At 40.5% G+C, this 24,795-nt stretch overlaps 1 protein-coding gene across 1 annotated transcript in view; it reads left to right on the top strand.

Annotated features, from left to right (window-relative positions):
* tnfrsf21 (tumor necrosis factor receptor superfamily, member 21) overlaps positions 1 to 24,795 on the top strand; it is a 61,056-nt gene that overhangs the window by 4,360 nt on the left and 31,901 nt on the right. The window contains exons 2-3 of the mRNA XM_037686101.1: positions 12,732 to 13,428; positions 17,921 to 18,478. Coding sequence (XP_037542029.1) covers positions 12,732 to 13,428; positions 17,921 to 18,478 — 1,255 coding nt within the window. The remainder of the gene's footprint in view (positions 1 to 12,731; positions 13,429 to 17,920; positions 18,479 to 24,795) is intronic.

Below are 24,795 nucleotides of genomic sequence, written 5' to 3'. Positions count from 1 at the left end.
AAACAGGACTCCAGTCAGCCATCAGGTGAAAAGGAGGAACCCAGACCAGTGGTCATTCCATATGTTGAGGGAGTATCAGAGAAACTGAGATGTTTATTTTCTAAGCATAACGTCCCAGTGGCTTTTAAACCCCAAAATACATTACGGCAAAGACTGGTTCATCCCAAAGATCCAGTCCCCCGGCACAAACAGAGCAATGTTGTGTATGCTGTTCAGTGTCAGGAGGGCTGTGATCAGTCTTACATCGGGGAAACTAAACAGCCACTGGCCAAAAGGATGGCCCAGCACAGAAGATCAACATCATCAGGCCAGGACTCTGCGGTCTACTCTCATCTCCAGGCCAGCGGTCACTCTTTCAAGGATGAAGATGTTCACATCCTGGACAGAGAGGAACGATGGTTTGAGAGAGGAGTAAAGGAGGCCATCTTTGTGAAAAGAAATCGTCCATCGTTAAACAGGGGTGGAGGCCTACGTGTTCAACTGTCCCCCTCTTACAATGCTGTGATTGCTAGTATCACTCAGCCCTCTGTGAATAGTAAACAGCCATCAGTGTGCTAATGATCCATTCTTAGGCTGATGGTCCTTCTTGAGCATGTGGTCAGCCGGTTTTGGTTGTCAGCAGCAAAACTGGTTGATCCACTCTGAGACGGCGCTATTTAAGAGACTGAGCTGAATACAGCTCCTCAGACTGAGGAAGTCTCTCGGATGAGAGACGAAACGTTTCTACATTTTTTGTTGATTTGCTTTGTTTTGTTTTTTTTGAATGTCCAGAGGACCAGATTTAACTTTTTTAGATTTTTCTACCTGGATTATTGAGCATGCACCAGGATACAGGGGTTATGAGTTTCTATGCCAAGTTAGAAATGTGTCATGTCTAGGGCTTTAACAGACTATTCAAGTAATCGACACATCGATTCCTAGGACATCTGTCGAGTTTTTAAATGTCAAGTGGAGTATTCGTAGTGGCGTCATTACGTCACCGTTACATCATTGCGTCACGTGTCATGTGATCCGCACCGGGCGTGGGCTACAAAATGAATTTCTCCAAGCAGACAGATGGAGCGGAGCAGGCCCAGTCTTGGCAAACAGATAGAAATACATCAATAGTATGAAATATTTCACTAAAGGTTAATCTTCCGGTTCAACTACCATAAGAAAACAGAAAATGAATCGACTTCCTGACTGTTTGGAGCTCGTTGTGAACCGGTGTTACACCATATTCTGTGAACACCGTATATTGTGACCGTAGGGGGCGGTGTTGCATGCACTGTTGCAGGTCACAGAATATGGTGCAACACCGGGTCTAATCGACCGAACCAGAACCAGCTTCCTCTGACCTTGTTTCACAAACAAAAAGCAAAAAATAATAATCTCTAAACCTATAAAAAAAACTATAAATATATTAATCCCTAAAACTAAACCTAATGCGCAGCGGACGGTGGGGTGGTGGACCGCCCCACTGTTTTTAGTTTAGTTTTTGATGTGCTACATGTTTCTTTCACTTTTGCAGCTTAATAATGATAACTAATAGTTTTGGTTTTCCTGTGACTTATTTGCAGTATGATCAATGGTAGGAGCATAAGATACGCTCCCAATCTTTTGTTGGTCTTATTTTTTTAAATAATAAATCACTTTTTTGCGGTTGTATTTATTTATGCATTTTTAGATTCTATGACGTCATCAACTACTCGAGTTTAATTATGTTAATGTCGAGTTTTAAAATCATTTAGTCGTTGAAGCCCTAGTCATGTCCCAATAACCCAGTAATTCTTGGAAGGCTCAAATGTCCCAGCTTTTCACCAGCTTTGAACGTAACATTACCTTTGTAAATCTAGAGCAGTAAGGTGATCCATTCACTCACGATGACTGATCTGTCCACAGCAGGTGATTTGTGCACGTGTATTGGACAATTTGTATGCGCAGAATATTCCTACTTGTGCATTTTGAATGTGTTCATTTGAAAAACTGTTTACATATTTGTGGATTTTATAGTATGCTTGCCGGTTTTATTGCAAGCACAAATCTTGCTTAATGCCTACAAGCATTGTTGTACACTTGTGTGGCTACTTTTGAGCCTAATTTATCTTCATAGTTTGGCCTAGGAATATCCACTTACTTGTCTACGTCTCTTTCAACACTTTGTTGATTCCAAACATTTTCAAGCATTATTGGCTTTCATGCCATGTCCTTGTGTGTCTATGTATTGTCCTTCTCTGTGATTACCTCCTTCGTGAATTCTTGAGTAATGTTTATACGCCCGTTGAAGGGCAGACAGTGGTATATAGTATAGTCTCCATCCATGAACTTTCTCTTTCGTGCTTTATTGTCACATTTGAGCATTTCTTGAGTTCCATTTATCACATGTTGTCAGTAAGACTAACACTCAAGGAGAGGATCTTGCAAGTTTTTGGAAAAAATAAATAAAAGGTAAATGGAGACACATCTTTGTTATAATCTGGAGCACAAATAGTCATTTTTAGGCGTTAATCTGTTTAAATTTCGAAGAACTGAAACAGCAATCCCTCCCATGAAAACACACTGACAGGCTGTGCGTGCTCCCGCAACGCTGATCACAACACCGGTACCTTTCTCCATGTTTCTGTCCTGCTGCTCAGTTTCTGATAGGGTTCACATGAGCGCTGCTCGGCAGAAGCTCTACAAAACAAAGGCTCTCATTGGTTGAGACGTGCGATGATGCTCATCCATACCCAGTAGTGATCAACATCCCGCCCCCATGACCAACATGTCTCCTATCTCCTATCTCCTCCTACATGTCTCTGCTTGAGTGCAGCTACAGCGTGCGCTCTCAGGACATTATTACCTGCAGTGTTCCCTCAGTGCAGACTGAACTAGGCAAAAGGGCCTTCTCCTACTCCGCTCCTGTTTCCTGGAATATCTTACAAAAAGATCTGAAGCTCTCGACCTTGACCTCTCTAAGTGACTTTAAGAATCTGTTGGACTCCTGGCAGGGTCCAATGCAAACATGTTCCTGTTTTTAGTTTTCTACATTCACCTTAGACTCTAGCTGTTTTTTGTTAATTTTCTTTTTTTTAGCCATCCTATTTGTTTAAAAAAAATATATATCTGTATGACTTTTTATAACCGTCTATTGTTGTCGCTGCTGTCCATTGTTGTCATCATTCTTTGTTGAAATCAGGTCTCTCTTGTAAATGAGTCATCGAGGCTCAATGGGATTTACCTGTCTAAATAAAGATTGAATGAATGTCTGTCTGTGTCCACAGCCACTGAGCAACTGACTTGAAAATTAAAGAAAAAACTAACAGCGCTATTGCATTAAAAAATGTTGCTGTTAATCACTGGCCGCGTTTAGGCCTGTCACTATAATATATTTTTCTGGGAGATTAATTTTCTCAGAAATTGCGATAAACGATAATCCATCCATTATCTTTTACCCGCTTCTTCCATTTTTGGGTCACGGGGGTCGCCGGTGCCCATGTCCAGCAATTACTGTGCGAGGGGCGGGGTACATGCTGGACGGGTCTCCAGTCCATCACAGGGACACATAGAGACAAATGAGACAAACAACCATTCACTCTCTCATTCACACCTAGGGACAATTTAGAGTTACCAATCAGCCTAACATGCATGTTTTTGGTCAGTGGGAGGAAACCGGAGTACCCGGAGAAAACCCACGCATGCACGGAGAGAACATGCAAACTCCACCCAGGAAGGCCCCCGGACCTGGATTTGAACCGGCAACCTTCTCGCTGAGAGGCAGCAGCTCTACCAGTTGCGCCACCGTGTTGCCCCATAAACGATAATATTGTTTGAAATTTGACAATAATTAATTATGCCAAATTTAAGAAGAAATGTTTGTAGATTTTTGTGTAGTACTTTTTTGACCACTGGGTGGCAGTACATGACTGTTTGAACCGAAGGATGGATAGTGAGGGAGCGAGCAGTGTGTCTCTTTAAGAAAAATGGGAGGGAGTCCTGCCCATAACTTCTGATCTGCTCAAGATAGTTTAGTGAAGCTTGATACACATATGCATAATTTCTAGACTGTCACTTTTCATCACTCCAGCTCCAAGCTCAAGGTCATGAATTAAGGTCAAAGGTCATACAAAGTTGTCCGGTCCATTACTATAGTACACTGTCTCCCCTACCATTATACAAACAGGGGACCTCACCCCTGTCAACAGAACCGAAGAGATGAGCGCCTGCCAAGTCAAGTAATGTAGGGGAAACACTGCTATAGATAGTTTGTTGAAGGGCGTGTAATGTGCAGCATATCGTACTCTTGTTGTAAGTTTTGTGACTCCTCGTCAGCTTTTTGTTTCTGTTAAAATAATGTTTATTTTCCTTTAAACTTCTTTCGTTAGTTTGTATTTCTGGGTCCAAACCTCTGTTGACAGTGACAGCATCATTGAAAACTTGTGGGTCAATCTCCAAAATCTGAGCTGCCAACTTGTGGGGCTGAGGAGGCAGAACAAAACAAAGAAAGCTAAGCATGTGTGCTAAATTCTCCACTGTAGGTTATACACATGAAAACCGCTGAACGTTAAAAGAATGATGAAATCAGTGTAAAGAGACGAACTGATGTGTGTAATGAAACACAGATGTGTTTTTCTCATCAAAGCAGTTTTTACAAATGGAAGGCTGATATGATTTGACAAGAGTATTTTCTAAAATTCACAAAACCTGACACAACATCCTCGTGGCATATTGTGTAGCTTTGCCAACCTGGACAAAGTAGAATATGTTAAATAATCATTTTTTTCATTATTTTTTTGACGTGTAAAGTTCTGAAATTGAATGATGCGGTGCTTGCATTTTACTTTGATCATTAGGTGTAACAGTATGCCCAACTCACAGTTTGGTGCAGTAACATACAAGAAAATGAAACAAGTGCCAAATGGAAACTCTTTTTAAATTATTTTTACCATCAATAACTTTTCCAGAAGCAGAAAGAATAAATAAATTAATTAAAAGGCATGCTTTACTGTCTTTTTATCCAGTTTGAAGTGACAAATAACCAACAATCCACGTGTCAAACAGAAAGTTTGGTAAACTTCTGAAAGGTATTTCTTTAGAAAACATTACAAAAAAGTAAAACAAAACTTACCTAGGAGTGATTTCTGTATTTAGACTCAAACATAATGCTAAATAAAAAGCATAAAATAAATTACATGAAATATGAAACACTCAAACTTCTCAGCTAGCTTAGTGCGAGCATAAGAAAATAAGTTTTGACAGCAGGGATATTGAATAAAAAGATAACTGCCTGCCATATATTGTCTCTCTGCTGCAGCGGTCCACAATCGGTGGCACAACTGAACTGTTTTCCACTCAACTTCAATCAAACAAGCAGGCGTCTGCTTCTGCATGATATTTTGAACCAACCATGTGTGGATTAGTGGTAAGCACTGTTGCCACATTGCAAAAAGCTCCAGGGTTCAAGCCCCAGTTTGGACCTATTCCTGTGTTTTTCTGTGTGTAATTTGCATGTTTTCCTTGTGTTTGCATGGGTTTTCTTCTGCAGTCTAATACATGCATGTTAGGCTGCCTTCAGGCCCACACCTCCATTGAACCAAAGATTGGTGATATTAATGGCATTTTTCTGGTGAAAGGAAAGAGAAATATGTTTTGCTATGGGGTGCCATTTGTTCAGCTACACAGTCAATAATTAACAATATTTTGGTTTATTTAGCTGTGATGGACTTGCGACCCATCCAGGGTGTACCCCGCCCCTTACACAGTGATTGCTGGACATGGGCACTGGCGACCCCCGTGACCCACAATGGAAGAAGCGGGTAAAAGATAATGGATGGATAGTTCCCAACTAAATATTTAATTAACAAGTTAATATTTAGTTTACAAACTAAATACTTAACTTGCAAGTTAAATCCTTAGTTAGTAAATTAAATATTTAGATGTAAATTAAATATTTAATTTCCAAGATAAATATTTATTTTCAAAACAATTTCCAAACTAAATATTTATTTTCCAAACTAAACATGTAATTTCTAAGCTCAATATCTAATTTCCAACATAAATATTTAAATTACCTAAATATTTAACTTTCAAGCTAAATATTTAGGAGCTTGGACCTAAATATTTAGCTTGCAAGTTAAATATTTGGATCAGAGTTAAATATTTAGTTAGCAAATTAAATGTTTAGTTTGGAAAATAAATATTTTGCTTGGACAATAAATATTTATTTTGGAAATTAAATGTATAGTTTTGAAAATAAATATTTAGCTTGGAAATTAAATATTGAATTTACACTTAAATATTTTGTTTACTAAGTAAATATTTAACATGCAAGTTAAGTATTTAGTTTGTAAACTAAAAATGTAGCTTAATTTAAGCATTTAGTTGGGAACTATGACATTTATAAATGTATGATAACGTGGTGAAATTATGACATTGAAAATAAAAAAGCTATTTTTTTCTTATTAAAGGCTAAATAAACAAAATGTTGCTGTTAATTTTTGACTGTGTAACTTTACAAATGGTACCTCACATTTCTCTACTTCTTTCCTATTGTAATTGTTAGCAAAATGCAGTTAATAGAAATGTGTGCATGCTCTGGAACCAGTGATCATTTGTGACTAATGTATTCATCGTCAGGGTACAAATACATGTGCCACTAATGGCCATCTATTTAAACTAGTGCTGGGAAAATTAAAAAAAATAATGTAATTGTAATTAATTGCAAAATATTTATGCGATTAATCTCATTATTATGCACAAAATTAAAATATGACTCAAAGATGTTTAGAGCATTTTTAAGGTACTGTTTTATATAAAAAGGTTCAAGATTTTTTCAGAAATGGCACATTTTAACAGCAGTGTTCCCTGACTGCACGAGCTTGAATCTTCTAAATATAATCCCTGTGAGTGAGACAAAGTTCATTCATTCATTCAACCTTTATTTGGACAGGTAAATCCCAGTGAGCCTCCAGGACTCATTTACAACAGAAACCTGATTTCAACAAAGAATGAAGACAACATTGGACAACAGCGACAATAACAGACAAATAAAAAGTGATACAAAGTGATTTTAAGAGAGAAACTCTGTGTCACTGTTCAATTATAATCAATTTTTGGCTATGAAAATGGCATATCTAAGGTAATTTGTGGTGTGGAAATGTCTTCCCATGCTATATTTTTGAATATAACAAAGTTATATAAAAGCCAAAAAATAATATATAATGTTTTTTGTGATAAACTTCCTGAGTTGTGTCACTTGTGAAAAAAAGTAGATTCCCAGAACAGACTATGGTGTAGTTCATCAGATTTAAAGTATTCACAAAGCTTTGAAGAGCAGTCCAGTATCACAGAACATGCAATTACAAGATTACACATCACCTCGGTGCTCTCATCCATGTGAAACCCTAACCTGCTCTAACTCTCTGGACCAGACAAGTTCGTTTTATAAAATAACCTCCAGTCCAGGCCCCAGCTCCTCCCCTCCATGTCCGAGCCGTCATCAAAAGGTCCGCTGCAGACAGGAAGCAGTGGATCAGAGTCAAGGACTCTGCATGAGACACGTCCCATATATCAACTCTATCATATCATATCAGTCAGCTATTGAGGATATCAAAAACAACCAGTTCTTTCTGTTCCTCACTGACTGGTCACAGTAAATGATTACACAGGACCATTTATCGTTCACAATCACAGTCAGTAAATACAGTAGAACATAGTATAATGTTGAAATCTTCTTTAAGTAGAACGCAGATGACGCATGATGAATGCATGAAAATACACATTTGTCTCAACACACTTTAATCACATTTATTGGGTTAGACACTTTCTGTTTATAACCTTATTGGTCACTAGAAGTTCTTGGACAATAAAAACAGCATGACGTAATGATTCAGGCAAACTAGACAAACATGATCGACAGCCTCGATGCAAGAAGCGTTATTTATTTTCACATTTGAGCATTTCTTGAGTTCAAGGGCGTCAGAAGCATCCGTAATGTGGGGGGGGGGACACAATGATGTGTGTAGGTGTGTGTGTGTGTGTGCGTGCGCCTGTGCATGCGTGTGCGCAAAGAAGTGTACACTAATGTGCAAAAACAAAAGCAGCATTTCACCTGGATTTCCTTTAATTTCACACATTTAAAGCATGTTTCTCTTCAAGTGTGTGTAAATTCAGCTGAGGGTTTTAAAGACATTTTAACTTTAATACACTTTAATACAGAGCGTCAGGTCGGCACTATTTGTCTTTATAGAGAAATAAAAAACATCACCACTAGACTTTTTTTATTTGTGTTCAACACTACTCATCTAAATGATGTTTCTCATGAAGCTTGAGGACAATAAGGCATAGGTGTCGCAACCATTATATGTGAAGGAGACAAGTCCCCCCCCCCACATTTAAAAAACGTTCATTTGGACCCCCCCCACTTTTACTATAAAACATTAGTTCAGGCGGCGCAGTTTCTCTTTCTTCATGAACAAATGCATTCCACTTGATTATTAGGAGAATACTCAAGCTACTTAAACTCCACTCCAGGTTTTCCTGGTTACCTCCAACTCTCCACCGTCTCTTCCTGCCTCTTGCCTGGCAGAAAACGAGCACAGGTGGAGGTACCTGTGTTACTCGCTTGCCAGTTTAGCAAGCTTAGTGTGGGCAGTTGTTGACCAGGGGGTTGACCATCAACATATATTCATGTTAGGAGGATGCTTGAGAGGAGCTACATCTGTAGCATGTTAGCAGTAACTGTGACGCTGCAGGTGTAAGAGACGCTGTGTGTTCAGGTGCATTAAAGTTGAAATGTCTTTAAAACCTCACACCTTATTGTCCTCAAGCTTTGTGAGAAACATCATTTAGATGAGTCGTGTTGAACACAAGTAAAAAAAGTCCAGTGATGATGTTTTTTATTTCTCTATAAAGACAAATAGTGCTGATCTGACGCTCTGTATTAAAGTGTATTAAAGTTAAAATGTCTCTAAAACCCACAGATGAATTTACACAAACTTGGTGAGAAACATGATTTAAATGTGTGGAATTAAAGGAAATCTATGTGAAATGCTGCTTTTTTGTTCACTAGCGAACACCTTTTTTTACGTGCGCACACATGTGCACGCACACGCACACACATCTACACACATCATTGTGTCCCCCCACATTACGGATGCTTCTGACGCCCTTGAGTGGGGTTTTAAAGACATTTCAATTTTAATGCACCTGAACACACCTCATCTCTTACACCTGCAGCGTTTCACAGTGTCAAAGTTACAGCTAAGCTAAGATGCTACAGACGTAGCGCTCCTCTCAAGCATCCTCCTAACCATGTATATGTTTATGATCAACCCCCCTGGTCAACAACTGCCCGCACTAAGCTCGCTTAACTGGCAAGCGAGCAACACAGAAGTATCTCCATCTCCTCCACCTGTGCGTGTTTTCTGCTGAAGCAGGAAACTCAGCACCTGCTGCCTGCACAGTTTCTGCTCTAGAGTTGGAGGTAACCTGGAGGTAACCAGGAAAACCTGGAGTGGAGTTTTAGTGACTTGAGTATTCTCCTATTAATCAAGTGGAATGGATTCGTTCACGAAGAAAGAGAAACTGCGCCACCTGAACTAATGTTTCATAGTAACAGTGTGTGTGTGTGTGTGTGTGTGTGTGTGTGTGTGTGTGGGGGGTCCAAATAAAAAAAAAATTAATGTGGGGGGGACTTGTCCCCTTCACATACAATGGTTGCGACGTCTATGCTTGAGTTCCATTTATCACGTCAGCAAGACTGACACTCACGGAGAGAATATCGCAAGTTTTTTGGGGAAAAATAAATAAAAGGTAAATGGAGACAGACCTTCGCTATAATCTGGATCAAACAGTCATCTTGAGTCAGGGCTGGGCCATATCATATTGTTTACGATAATACAAGTAAAAAAAAAACTTGCCCAGGAAAATAAATTATATCATCATATGCTAATTTAATGATCTAAACACGTCAGGGTTTCCCCTACCATTATACAAGTGGGGCGCCCTGCCCCGTTAACAGAACTGAATGTGCCTAATTACCGAACCGAACTGCACACCCCCCACCACCCCATCGGTACTGGCATAACGCTAAGCTAGCCACACGCAATATAATAATAAAAAGCAAAAGGCATTGTCATTCCCCGATCAGTTACGGAAGCACGATCCGTAGTGTAGCTCATTTGCGCATGTGGTAAAAGGAATACTTCCGGGTCACACGGATCATTGTTGAATATGCCAGATTAAGGAAAATGTACTGATATAATTCTGTTTATGAATAAGAACTGTCTTAATTTACTTAGAAAAGTATGTGCTCTATCTCCGCCAATTTTCATGTTGCTAATTTATGCCACTCGTATTTCCGTTAAAATCATTGACATATTTATGTCATGGTTAAAATGATATGCAGCTTCACCACTGAGGGGCGCTGTTTAACTATGGAAATAATTCATTCTGTCTCTTGCAGGGTTTTTCTCATTCAGCCAAGGCTGGGTGTCATGTCTAATGTGTAGCATATCATCGTAACCAATGATTTGTAACGGAAATACGAGTGGCGTAAATTAGCTACATCAAAATCGTGGGAGATAGAGCACGTACTTTTCTAAGTAAATTAAGACAGTTTTTATTCATAAACAACGTAGAGCTGTGCGACCCAGAAGTACACTACGGATCGTGCTTCTGTAACCGATAAGGGAATGACAGGCATCGCTTCTGCTGCCTCTTCCCTCATGCTGAGCCCCCCTCCCCCCACTCTAAACTGCCGGTACAAACACGCGCAGGTCTGTCTCTTGAGTTCCACAGTCCATGGACCAAGAAAAGAGTCAGGTGATGAAAGACAAAGCATCAGAGAAATTAATCATTCCTGCGAGGAAGCTGAAACACCACAAGCTTCAGGGTCAGCTGGACGCCTTGTTACAAGTTTTGGAAGTTATAGCTCATTTAAAGGCAACATATATTTTGTTGTATGTTACATTTATGCTCAACAGATCTTAAGCTTCATTTTATTTAGTTATTTTGGGAAACTGCACCTGCACTTTAGTTTTGTAGTGGATTTTGTTGATCTATATTTTGTGCAGACTTTTTCAATCTAAATAACAGAAGGATCATTTTTATTTTTATACTTTGAGACTGAACACTTTACTAAATAAAGTCATTTCAGTAAAATTAACCCTTGTTGGGGTTTTTTGTTTGTTTTTATATAATACTGCAAAGCAACATGCTAAATTACTTTTGTCAAATGAATTACTGATTTCTGTTTTTTTGTTATATCACAAAATGTATCGTTATCGTCAGAATGTTCTGAAATATCACAATATTATTTTAAGCCATATCACCCATCCCTAGTCTTTAGGTGTTAATCTGGTTAAATTTCGAAGAACTGAAACAGCGACCCCTCCCGTGAAAACACACTGACAGGCTGTGCGCGCTCCCGCAGCGCTGATCACTTTTTGGCATAACACCGGTACCTTCTTCCATGTTTCTGTCCTGCTGCTCAGTTTCTGATAGGGTTCACGTGAGCGCTGCACGGCAGCAGCTCTACAAAACAAAGGCTCTCATTGATTGAGATGTGCGATGATGCTCGTCCATGTCCTGTAGTGATCAACATCCTGCCCCCGTGACCAACATGTCTGTCTGTGTTCACAGCCACTGAGCAACTGCTAACAGCGTTAATGCATAAAAAAACTGTTGCTGTTAATCACTGGCCACGTTAACGCTATAATAATGCGTTAACATGCCCAACACTAAGTTAAACATTTTATTTTTTATTTATTTAAGCTTTATATACAGATGGTCTCATTGAGTCACAAGGACTCATTTTCAAAAGAGACCTGTTTTAGACAGACAACATAGTCTTTTAGCTGAATCAAATTTCAGTAGTCAAGCGTCAATACAAAAAGAAATCCTGGCAAATATGTTATAATAATTTTTTAATTATTGTCCAGTCTCCAATGATTTACTCAGGCAAGTTGTGAAGCACTTGGGTCTAACAGAAACCTGCTACTGTTTCAATTGTTTCCAAGACCAGCATGTTCTCAACCATAAATGAATTATGTTTTAATAACCATTCAGTTAACATTTTGAGTGCCACGATACAACTCAGTTGGAAAATCACAGTAACATCTGCAAAAGTTGTTGGAAATTATTTTTAAATTCAGCCACTCCAGATACCACTCACATAAAACTTTGATCAAATAAATAACAATATTTCTGCTGAAACTTTTCCATCTGTTGAAGTAGAGAAACGTTTTATTAAACTAAATTAGTTTTTATTAGCCCAGTAACAGTATGAGTGTTCACTCCATGCAGTTTATAAATGGACCAACCTTTACCTACACACACAGCATTAATCTTTGCAATCATTAGATGCAAACCTTTGTGACAACAGATATATCTGTTTAATGGTATGAGCATGTTGGCATCTTGTTGATGCACAATCTACAATTGGGCTTTTGCTGATCCCTTTGAAAATCAGGTTGTGTTGTTGTCCCAGAATGGTAGAGTTCATACTGAACATTATTTGTATTGATGTCCCATAATATTGAACATACATTTTATGAGAACTAAGTAGTGCCAAGTGATCAACTTATGTAACTCTTTTATTTGGATTTTAACTACAGGATATATAACATTGGAGGGGGAGCAAGCCAACAAAGAAAACCGATCTTAAATGACTTTCACCACCTTAAGTTTTTCAAACTGAAATGACCAGAGAGTATTGAAATATATATTTTTTTGACGTTCCTCCTAATTGCTTTCTCTGGTTCTCTTTCTAGCTTTTATGGACAGTTGTGGCTGAGGTTTCAGCCAGTGTTTTAACCATAACCAGCACAGATGACCAGCCCCTACTTTCTCCACGACACTATCAGCACATCGACAGAGACTCTGGCACCCAGCTGGTATGTGACAAGTGCCCAGCAGGCACCTATGTGTCTGTCCATTGCTCTCTAACGTCTGTGAGGGAATGCAGTCCCTGCCCCGAGGGTACCTTCACCCGTGGCGAAAACGGTGTTGAGCAATGCCATCGTTGCCGTGCTCCTTGTCCTGTGGGCTTTATCAAAAAAGTGCCATGCACGGCCACCCAAGATCGTGTCTGCACCTGTCCGCCCAACAGCTTCTTGTCACAGGACAGTGCCACAAAGTGCAAGCCCCACTCCCTGTGCCCTCAAGGTACCAGGGTGAAGAGACGGGGCACTGAAACAGAGGATACCATCTGTAAGCTGTGCAGCAAAGGGACATTTTCAAATGTGAAGTCCAGTGTAGCTAGGTGTCAAAATCACACCAACTGCCAAGCTCGAGGGCTGGTGCTACTGAAACAAGGGACAAGAGAGACAGATAATGTTTGTGGACTACCATTTACCACCCTGCCATATGTCTCCCCCACCACTCCACTGGGGCCTACACAGGCTGGAAGTGTTCGAGAAACCATTATTTCTTCTATCTTCCCATCACTGACTGAACTTGCACGTAAAGGTGAGGATAGAACTGTACCTTTAATCTGATGTTTATGGTTTTTTTCTTGAAGTTGTTTGATTTATGAATTTTATGTAGCTTTCAAGAAAATGTCTTGGTTTAGTTCTACTTCCTGTCAGGTCATATGGAAAATGCAGCGACAAAAAGCAGGAGAGTAAAATAAATCTGGTCAGGAACCCTACTGACGATATCAATCAACTATTGGGTCATTTTACCAGAGGGGTAATATATGTGTAATATATGTAGAAATTAGTGGTTAACCGTGACTACAAGGGGTAGACCTTCAGTAAGGATGTAATATTGATGTCCTTCCAAGTGCTATTGTCGGTGATACCACAATGTCATCGTTTGATTTTGACACTTTCCTTCAGATTCAAAATTTAGTGTCTCGCTACTGGGAAGGGCTTCTGCTCTTTTTATCCATCTAGTACCACATCTGACTTGTGGTGTCATTTTACGCAGTCACTAGCAACAGCCTGAACATTAATGCCAACCCTACACTAAACAGAAAAAACTGTATGGACAACCCATCTGAACATATAACTTGAAGAAGTCCAAATTACCCAGAAGTACATGCAGTCCTCAGTCCTTTACATTCATGTGCAACATGTAATTTCATTAGTTCAGACTGAAGTTTAACAGCCACTGAATGCATGACAAAAATCTTCACATGGTCCAAATAAATAAAAAGTTTTGCAAGGCCTTTCCAAAGTACTGAGTTCCATGTTTAGGTCCCTCCCACTCTATATCAGCATTCTGATTGGTTAATTTTTCTATCAGTTATTCATCAAATTCATCCAGGAGAGACTTTGACTGAGCTCAGCCTTCTCTAACAACAATGAAGTCCTAACCAATGAGAGGGCCTTTTGTTTTTTTTGCCTGGTCAAAATTTTAAAATAATCTGATTGGATAACTGTATTTTCACAAATTAAATAAAAAAAATCTTGTTCAACTGCTAAGTAGTTTACAAATAAAAAGCAAAAAAAAAAAAACTAAATTGAAAATGTTTATTTTATATAAACTAAATAACTTAAAGTAAGGATGGGGCCAATCCGATCCGGTGTTGGTATCAGGCTCCGATGCAGCATAATTTAGGTATCGGAATCTTCCGATGCAACCTGCAGAGATTTCCGATCCATGATGCATGTCTGTCTCCAAGTAAAACGTCTCCTCGTGATTACCCGCCAGCTGCTCTACACGTTAGCTTGAAACTATGGAATGGATTTCCTGAATGGAGGCACGTCTCATGAGCCTAGAGTAACAAGACCCTCCTCACATTCAGGAAATCCATTTCATAGTTTGCAGCCAGCTAAAACGTGAGGACTGAGTTAGCAGCACTGTGGCTAACAGCTAACCAACTTTTCATCGAAACATGTCCGCTGTGTGGAAGTATTTTACACTAGAAACACTACAAAGCAAGACAGTAACGTGCAATGTCTGCAGAGCCATAGCGCCACATTAAATTGCGGTAAAGTTAGTTTTACGTTGGACATTCGAGCTCCGTTGCTTCAGCCGTGCGCTATTCTTGCTCAACCTGAAACAGGCAACTCGACCCCGTCCAGCCGCGCCAAATCTGCCCCGCTCAGTCTGCCCATCTCGGAGGAGGGACAGACCGAGCGCGGCTGACCGAGATCAGACTGCCTGCTTCGAATTGAACAAGAAGAAGACATTGCTGAAGCCCCGGAGCTCAAATGTTTACAGAGAAGTTGCTAAACTTCATCGTAATTAATGACCAACCACCATCAGTTGTAGAAAACGAAGGATTTCACAGCTTGATACTTGCAGCCAAGATATAGTTTACCCTCCAGGAGATATTTATCAGTACAACAGTAGACAATCACAAAAAAGAATATGAATTGAGAATTACAAGAAAATTATATAATAAAAAAAGAAACAAAAACAGCTACATAAAGTGATGTAAAATACTAAAAACAGGAACATGTCTGTGTTGGTTTATGCCATGAACTTAGCAGGTGTTTAAAGCCATTTAACATTTTATTTTATTTAATTCATTTATTCATTCATTTAAAAGAGACAAAATAAACAAAACAAATTCATCAAAAAGAAAACATTGAATGAAAAGCGTGCAGAAAGAAGCAAAAAAATCTTATCTGCCCCTTATTTAAAAAAATATAAAATAACTTTAAACAAGCACTGAAATTAATCACTTTAATATCCACTTTAAAACTAGGAATAAAACAAGAACACGTTCTGTGTTAGCAGAATTTAATTCTAACTTTAAAACTTATTCAACATTAATAAAACTTACCTCAAGTTGCCTTTTTGGACATGCATGCATAAATTTGTATAAATTGTACTTGAGTGGAGATTATTACAGCCTCATATAAAATCAATAATGATTATGATATTGAAAAGGGATTGGTATCGGCCGATATCCAGATTTAGGTATCGGGATCGAATCGGAAGTAAAAAAAAAAAAGTGGATCGGTGCGTCCCTAACTTAAAGTTCTAAATGTAACTTTTAATATGTGCTGAGTTCTTAGGCTTTCTCTGAAGGCATTGATGGTCCTGATGGGGTTCCCCCTGATTGAAATATATAAAAAGTGCACATTTGACCCAAGAAAAGATTTAGAATAGGAACAAGTTTGCATTACTTATTGAATGATACTCAAGCACTGTTAGTTGGGATCAAGTAAATATTTCGGTCCAGTTTTACTAATCAATAACATTTATTACAAGAAGAGGCCAAGAAAACACCCACCAAATTTATTTCTATAGCTGTAATGCCATTAATTTGAATTAATATCAAAATATAACCTGATATTTACTGATGAACAATAATTATATCTGATGCAATTAAGTGAGCTCACTGCCTGTTATGGATTTTGCTGTTTAGACATTAAGACATCCAGTAAACTATGCCTCTCAAGGATAAACCCAAGTGGTTTCTAATGGTTTTAGATAAAGGTTTTTTAGTTGTGGGAAAAATTATAAGGAAAAAATTCCCTGTTCGTGAGCTTGAATTGGCAGTGTTCATGAGCAGTGACTGTTGGATATGGGCACCAGTGACCCCTGCAACCCAGAAAGGGAGAAGTAGTTAAAGATGATGTATGGATGGGTGGATGGATGGATGGGTGGATGATGGATGAATGGATGCATGGATGGGTAGATGGATGAATGGATGGATGTGTGGATGGATGGATGATGATGATGGATGGATGATGGATGGGTGGATGGATGGATGATGATGGGTGGATGGATGGATGGATGGATGATGATGGATGGATAGGTGGATGGGGATGGATTATTGATGGATGACAGATGGATTGATGGATGGATTCAAGGATTCAAAGATTCAAGGTTCTTTATTTGTCATTTAGCACTACGTGTGGTACATGTGGTGGAACAAAATGGTGTACACAGGGTCCCAGTTACATCCAACAGAAGTATAAAATGTAAAATGAAAACAGTAATAACATCTAAGACATGAACTAAGAAAAACGTTAACTAAAAATACACTAAGCACTAGTAGTACAAAAACAATACGCAGAACAGCAGCACGAACATGAGTCTGTGTGAGCAGATGAGCACGCATGAACACATCAACATGAAACAGATCAGCAGCAACATGGATGGGTGATGATAAATGATGGATGGATGAATGATGGATGGGTGATAGATGGATGGGTGATAGATGGATGGTTGGATGATGATAGATGGGTGAAGGATGGATGGGTGATGGATGGATGGATACTGTGACATGTGTTACACTGGATCTTATGTGATATAGCTCACACAGTACAGTATGTACAATACAATTTCTAAAACTGCACAGCGTGAACAAGACTTGATATCTTTATCTTGTACGTATTTTGAAGAATCAAAACCCCAACATGCCAGGGCTCACCATACACTGAGAGCCCCTTTTCCAGCTGTTGCTAGGTTCACATAACAAATGCTTACCTGTGGAATGGCACCTTTGTTATCCAAATTAATATTTTACTGGAGCTATGTTCAAATGCTAGAATTCTTGTTATTGAAGAATTATTTATCCAGAATTAGTCAACTTACCAGATCACACATGCTCCTTTTTTTGCCTATTATCTTATCTCTTTTTATTTGTGTCGTGTGGACCTTGAAGATTTTTGTCACAGCTACAATTTATGAACATTGACTTGAAATGTATCCAACAAACAAATATCACATCAGATTTCTAACTGCTTCATTTATCAGAACCTACACCGACACCACATGGTGTACTTTGTCCATCAGAATTGTGGTGACCAGCAGAAAGCAAAGCAAGAAGACCAGAGGAGAGTTACACTGTGACTAATTGTGTGGTGGATTGCTACATGGATTAGTGTTAATATTCCCTCCTGTGGTATCTTGTTTTTATCATCAGGTGTATCTCCTTTGTGAATCGTTTTAAGTCTCCTTATCTTTGTCTTTGTTACCTCTTAACTCTTACTTTTATACCATCTCTATGTTATCTTGTTTTTATTTCCATCAACTGCAATGCTTTATGTTGTAGGTACCTTCTACGTCAGGCCATCAGCAGCCATCCAACTGAGGGAAACAGCAGATGGGGAAGATGACAAAGCAGAGGAAATACTGCATATCCACTCAGAAATTTCCTCTTCACTAAATCATGATCCACCACGTTCTCCCCTGCCCACCCATGAGCAACCCTTGAGCCAAGAAGTACAACTAGAACAACCCAAGCCAGCGCCTAACAAAAAGGCATTGGAGGGTCGGCATAGTCTTGAAGTAGTCAGGGTTGGAAAAGGTATTGGCATTGTAGCCAGCCAGGGTAGTGGAAGTAGAGACTCCAGTTACTACAGACCCATTCGAAGGGGATCCCCAAGATCCAATGCCCATGATCACTTTGACATCAATGAGCATCTTCCCTGGATGATAGTGCTGCTGCTCCTGCTGGTGTTAGTTGTGATTGTGGTGTGTAGTGTGAAGCGAAGCTCCAAGGTGTTGAAGAAGGGTCCAGTGCAGGACCCCAGCGACATCATTCAGAAGAAACCACCTGCACCTTTGACACAGGCCAGAGAGAAGTGGATCTACTACTCCAATGGACAAGGTAGGTCTTTGAACAAAACTGGACAGCTTGGATTCTGATTGGGCTTCTTCAACTAACAGCTCTGCACAAGCTGAGTTGATGAAAGCTAGCATTCTTCTTTAAAATACTGTACATTTACATTATATTTGCCCCCTGTCACTAAGTGGAGAGAGGGAATTGGAAATACCCTTCGTCTGTGTGTTCATTTGTCTGTGGGTTGTCACAAGATGGGGCGGCTGTGGCTGAGTGGTTAGAGCAGTCGTCCTCCAATGCAAGAGTTGGGAGTTCGAATCCACCAGCAGTCAGATGCCTAAGTGTCCCTGGGCAAGACACAGAACACCTCGTTGCCTCTGATGTGTCCCATCGGTGTCTGAATGTGATAAAGCTCTGATTAGTCTCTAGAATGATTTGTTCAATTAGCTTTGTAGAGATCTAGTAGAGTGCTGTATGAATGGGTAAATGAGGCACAGATTGTAGTGTAAAGCGCTTTAAGTATCTGGATAAGACAGAAAGGCGCTATATAAGTACAGTCCATTTACCATTTACAAGATGACTGCCACCATGTATGTCCATTTGTTTTGTGAGCTGGATAACTTGAAAAATAAGCAAACTGCTAACTTAAATTTTGTGTCTAGCTGCATTAAGGTGTAAGAGAAGGTCACTGTCAAAAACTGGGAACAAACTGGTGAAAAAAAAGGTGTATGTGTGTAAACTGGCCACCCATATCATTTGGGGAAACTATGCTTTCTGTTGAGTGGCACGGTGGCTCAGTTGGTAGAGCTGCCACCTCTCAACGAGAAGGTTGCCGGTTCAAATCCTGGCCAGCAGCAAACTGGCCAAACACTGGGTGGAGTTTGCATGTTCTCTCAGTGCATGCATGGGTTTTCTCCGGGTACTCCGGTTTCCTCCTACAGACCAAAAACATGCATGTTAGGTTGATTGAAAACTTTAAATTGTCCCTAGGTCAGAGTCAGAGTCAGAGATTCTTTGTCATTCGCATCTCATGTGGTACATGTGGTGGAACGAAATTATGTACACAGGGTCCCAGTTACATCCAACAATAAAATGTATAAGAAAAACAGTAATAACATCTAAGATATGAACTAAGAAAAACATCAACTAAATATACACTAAGCACTCATAACATTAAAACATTGAACATCAGCACAAACATGAACATGAGTCTGTGTGAGCGGATGTGCACGCATGAACACATCAACATTGAAACAGATCAGCAGCAACATGATATGGTTTTTCACATTGATTATTCTGGTTAGAGATTCATGAGTCTAACAGCCTCAGGGTAGAAGCTGTTCCTCAGTCTAGTGGTTCTACACTTAATGCTCCTCAACCTCCTTCCTGAGGGGAGTGGGGCAAAAAGTGTGTGTGCTGGGTGAGTGAGGTCCTTCATGATGCAGGTAGCCCTCTTCCTGCATCTAGAGGTGTAGATGTCTGTGATGGTGAGGAGGCTGACTCTGACAGTCTTCTGTGCAGCCTTCACCACTCTCTGCAAAGCTTTTCTTTCTGCAGCTGTGCAGCCTCCATGCCACACGTTGATGCTGGAGCACAGGATGCTCTCCACTGCACACCTGTAGAAGGAGGTGAGGACTGAGCTTCCCAGACCAGCTCGCCTCAGCCGTCTGAGGAAGTAGAGTCTCTGATGAGCTTTCTTGATCAGGCTGGTGGTGTTGTTGCTCCAGCTGAGGTTGTCATTCATGTGTACACCTAAGTACTTGTAGCTGGAGACCACTTCCACCGCAGATCGTCTTATGTTCAAGGGGGTGTAGATGTTTTTGTTCCTTCTGAAGTCCACAATCATCTCCACAATCAGGTGTGAGTGAGAGAGTGAATGGTTGTTTGTCTCATTTGTCTCTGTGTCCATGTGATGGACTGGAGACCGGTCCAGGGTGTCCCCTGCCTCTCGCACAGTGACTGCTGGATATGGGCACCAGTGACCCCTGCGACCCGAAAAGGAAGAAGCAGGTAAAGATAATGCATGGATGGAGGGATGGATGCTTTCTGTTTCTACAATTGCTCTCTGTGGTGTATAGCATTTTTTGTCAGGATCTGTCACTCTTCGCAGCTTCGGACAAGCAAAAAAATGAACAAACAAACAATTAAATAAATAACATAAAGCAAAAACACCTACCTTTATTCTTATACAGAATGTAACTCCTACCCACTTGAATATCTTGCATTAAAACATTAACGGTTACATTCCCTGTTCAATTCCAGCCCAGAAAACACCTCGAAAACTAAAAACATTCACTATTCAAACCCCTCAGCGATGGGGGACATCAAAGTACTGATTGTTCATTTTAATGAACTTGATGAAAACTTTTATTTATCAAAAGGCTTCAGTGGCTGTGGTTTTTTTTTGTCTTTACATGCATAATACGTCTTTCTTTCATGGAAGGTCATTAAGTCCTTGTTTCAAACAGACTGTTTCCGTTGTGTGATGACCTATTTTAGTTTAGTTGATGTAAAACCTTCTGCTGATGTGTTTGAACTGCTGTTACAATCAAATTCAATCAATTCTACCCCAAAGCATATGGAAAAGCAGTGGCTTCACAAACAAGGACATTAGGGCATGACCCTTTTGTAGAACCGCCATGGTGTCACTACCCAACTGCAATATGCAATGCACTCTCAGGTTCTCTTACAGATCCCAGCTCTCCAGTTTTATCTAAAAGCAAACGTCCTGTTCATTTTTGTCTTTATTGCATCTAAATAGGGAATATCAATTTCATCCGTTTGTCCATCTGTCTGTCTGTCTGTTCGTGCATGTTGGTAAATGGACTGTACTTATGTAGCACCTTTCTATCTTATCGAGATACTCAAAGTGCTTTACACTACAATCTGTGCCTTATTTACCCATTCATACAGCACTCTACTAGATCTCTACAAAGCTAACTGTACAAATCATTCTAAAGAGACTAATCAGAGCTTTATCACATTCATACACCGATAGGACACACATCGGAGGCAACGAAAGGTTCTGTGTCTTACCCAGGGACAATTCGGCATGTGACTGCTGGTGGATTCGAACTCCCAACTCTTGCACTGAAGGATGACTGTTCTAACCACTCAGCCACAGCCGCCCTGTCAGCATGACTGAATTTGAAAAATAAGCCAAGTAACAATTTCAATTTTGCTGTGAGCTACATCTAGACATAAGTAAAGTTCCTTTCTAAAACTGGGCTGTCACTTGAAAATACAAGATGGCCATTGCCATAAATGTACATATGTAAACCATGTCTGTTGTATAACTTGAAAATAAGCAACATGCCGACTTCCATTTTGGTGTGTAGCTGCATGTAGGTGTTAAAAGTGACAAGGATCATTGGCGTACTCCTTGCTTTTGGATATTTTCCATTCTTCTTTTTTAAACTCTGACATTTTGTCTGTGACATTTTTTTTTACTTACTTGAAAAACTTTTACTTACTTGAACAACTTAGCTTACTTTTTTACTTGACATTTTTTACCTGGTAAGATCTATTTGGGGGTACTGGAGAAACAAATCCGATCATTGGTTGAACCTCAGATCCAGGAGGAACAATTCCTGGCCATAGAACACTGGATCAGCTCTTTACCCTCACAAGGGTCCTCGAGGGGCTATGGGAGTTTTCCCATCCAGTCTACAGGTCCTTCTAAAAAAATTAGCATATTGTGATAAAGGTCATTATTTTCCATAATGTAATGATAAAAATGAAACTTTCATATATTTCAGATTCATTGCACACCAACTGAAATATTTCAGGTCTTTAATTGTTTTAATACTGATGATTATGGCATACAGCTCATGAAAACCCAAAATGCCTGTCCCAAAAAATTAGCATATCATGAAAAGGTTCTCTAAACAAGCTATTAACCTAACCATCTGAATCAACGACGTAACTCTAAACACCTGCAAAAGATTCCTGAGGCTTTTAAAAACTCCCAGCCTTGTTCATTACTCAAAACCGCAATCATGGGTAAGACTGCCGACCTGACTGCTGTCCAGAAGGCCATCATTGACACCCTCAAGCAAGAGGGTAAGACACAGAAAGAAATTGCTGAATGAATAGGCTGTTCCCAGAGTGCTGTATCAAGGCACCTCAGTGGGAAGTCTGTGGGAAGGGAAAAGTGTGGCAGAAAACGCTGCACAACGAGAAGAGGTGACCGGACCCTGAGGAGGATTGTGGAGAAGGGCCGATTCCAGACCTTGGGGGACCTGCGGAAGCAGTGGACTGAGTCTGGAGTAGAAACATCCAGAGCCACCGTGCACAGGCGTGTGCAGGAAATGGGCTACAGGTGCCGCATTCCCCAGGTCAAGCCACTTTTGAACCAGAAACAGCGGCAGAAGCGCCTGACCTGGGCTACAGAGAAGCAGCACTGGACTGTTGCTCAGTGGTCCAAAGTACTTTTTTCGGATGAAAGCAAATTTTGCATGTCATTCGGAAATCAAGGTGCCAGAGTCTGGAGGAAGACTGGGGAGAAGGAAATGCCAAAATGCCAGAAGTCCAGTGTGAAGCACCCACAGTCAGTGATGGTCTGGGGTGCCATGTCAGCTGCTGGTGTTGGTCCACTGTGTTTTATCAAGGGCAGGGTCAATGCAGCTAGCTATCAGGAGATTTTGGAGCACTTCATGCTTCCATCTGCTGAAAAGCTTTATGGAGATGAAGATTTCATTTTTCAGCACGACCTGGCACCTGCTCACAGTGCCAAAACCACTGGTAAATGGTTTACTGACCATGGTATTATTGTGCTCAATTGGCCTGCCAACTCTCCTGACCTGAACCCCATAGAGAACCTGTGGGATATTGTGAAGAGAAAGTTGAGAGACGCAAGACCCAACACTCTGGATGAGCTTAAGGCCGCTATCGAAGCATCCTGGGCCTCCATAACACCTCAGCAGTGCCACAGGCTGATTGCCTCCATGCCACACCACATTGAAGCAGTCATTCATGCAAAAGGATTCCCGACCAAGTATTGAGTGCATAACTGAACATGATTATTTGAAGGTTGGCGTTTTTTGTATTAAAAACACTTGTCTTTCATTGGTGGGATGAAATATGCTAATTTTTTGGGACAGGCATTTTGGGTTTTCATGAGCTGTATGCCATAATCATCAGTATTAAAACAATTAAAGACCTGAAATATTTCAGTTGGTGTGCAATGAATCTGAAATATATGAAAGTTTCATTTTTATCATTACATTATGGAAAATAATGACCTTTATCACAATATGCTAATTTTTTTAGAAGGACCTGTACATGTGTTTTGTAGACTTGGAGAAGACTTTCTACCATGTTCCTCGAGATACACTGTGGGGGTGCTCTGTGAGTATGGGATTCAGGGCCTGTTGCTATGGGTTGTTCGGTCCCTATACAAGCATTGCGAGAGTTTGGTTCACATTGCCGGTAGTAAGTCAGAGTTGGACTCCACTAGGGCTGCCTGTTGTCACCGATTCTTTTCATAACTTTTGTGGACAGAATTTCTCAGTGCAGCCAGGGGGTGGAGGGTTTCCGGTTTAGTGGCCTCAGGATTCCATCTCTGCTCTTGGCAGATGATGTGGTCCTGTTGGCATCATCATGCCTTGATCTGCAGCTCTCACTGGAGTGGTTCACAGCTGAGTGTGAAGTGGCCTGGATGAGAATCAGCACCTCCAAATCTGAGGCCATGGTCCTCAGTTGGAAAAGGGTGGATTGCTTTCTTTAGGTCGAGGGTGAGGTTCAAATGAAGGAGTTCATGTAACGAACCCCTTCAAATACTGGACCAAAATCACCACAAACACTTGAAACTGAATTATAAAAAGTTTATTAGAGAGACCCTGGCTTCTCAAAGAAAGAACTGGTTCTGGTGTCGATCTAAGAGCTCGGGCTGGAACGAGTCTGTAAACAAGTAGAGTACGGTTAGTGGCCAGGCGGGAGACAGAAGCAGGTGCAAATGTCAAAAAGGTGAGACCACTAACCGTTACTCTGGTTGAAGGGGGCGTGGGAGTAATGAGTCGCTTCAAGCTGGTGTGCCCACTGCAGGAGGAATGATCCCGGTGAAGGGAGTCAGCCGGCTGCAGCGTTGAACCCAAGGATGGATGGATGGATGAAAAGCGCTGATCCGCAGCGGCGCCGAACCAGTACCCGATCCGTGAGGCGGGAGGCGTAGTCGTGCAGGCGAGGGTCAAAACCAGAGAGCTGAGATGCGACAGTACCATGCAGGAGCGGGCAATAGGCAGGTCAGGAGCAGGCGTGGGTCGAGAACCAGCAGGTGAAGAATATATCCAAAAGGAGCAGGCGAGAAGCGAAGTCAGACGATCCGGAGTCGAAAACCAGGAAGTCAGCGAACAGAGGCGAGGATA

This window comes from Nematolebias whitei, chromosome 12 (genome assembly GCF_014905685.2).
Source record: "Nematolebias whitei isolate Nwh7 chromosome 12, NemWhi1, whole genome shotgun sequence".
NCBI lineage: Eukaryota > Metazoa > Chordata > Actinopteri > Cyprinodontiformes > Rivulidae > Nematolebias > Nematolebias whitei.
This window is presented reverse-complemented; position numbering and strand designations above follow the sequence as displayed.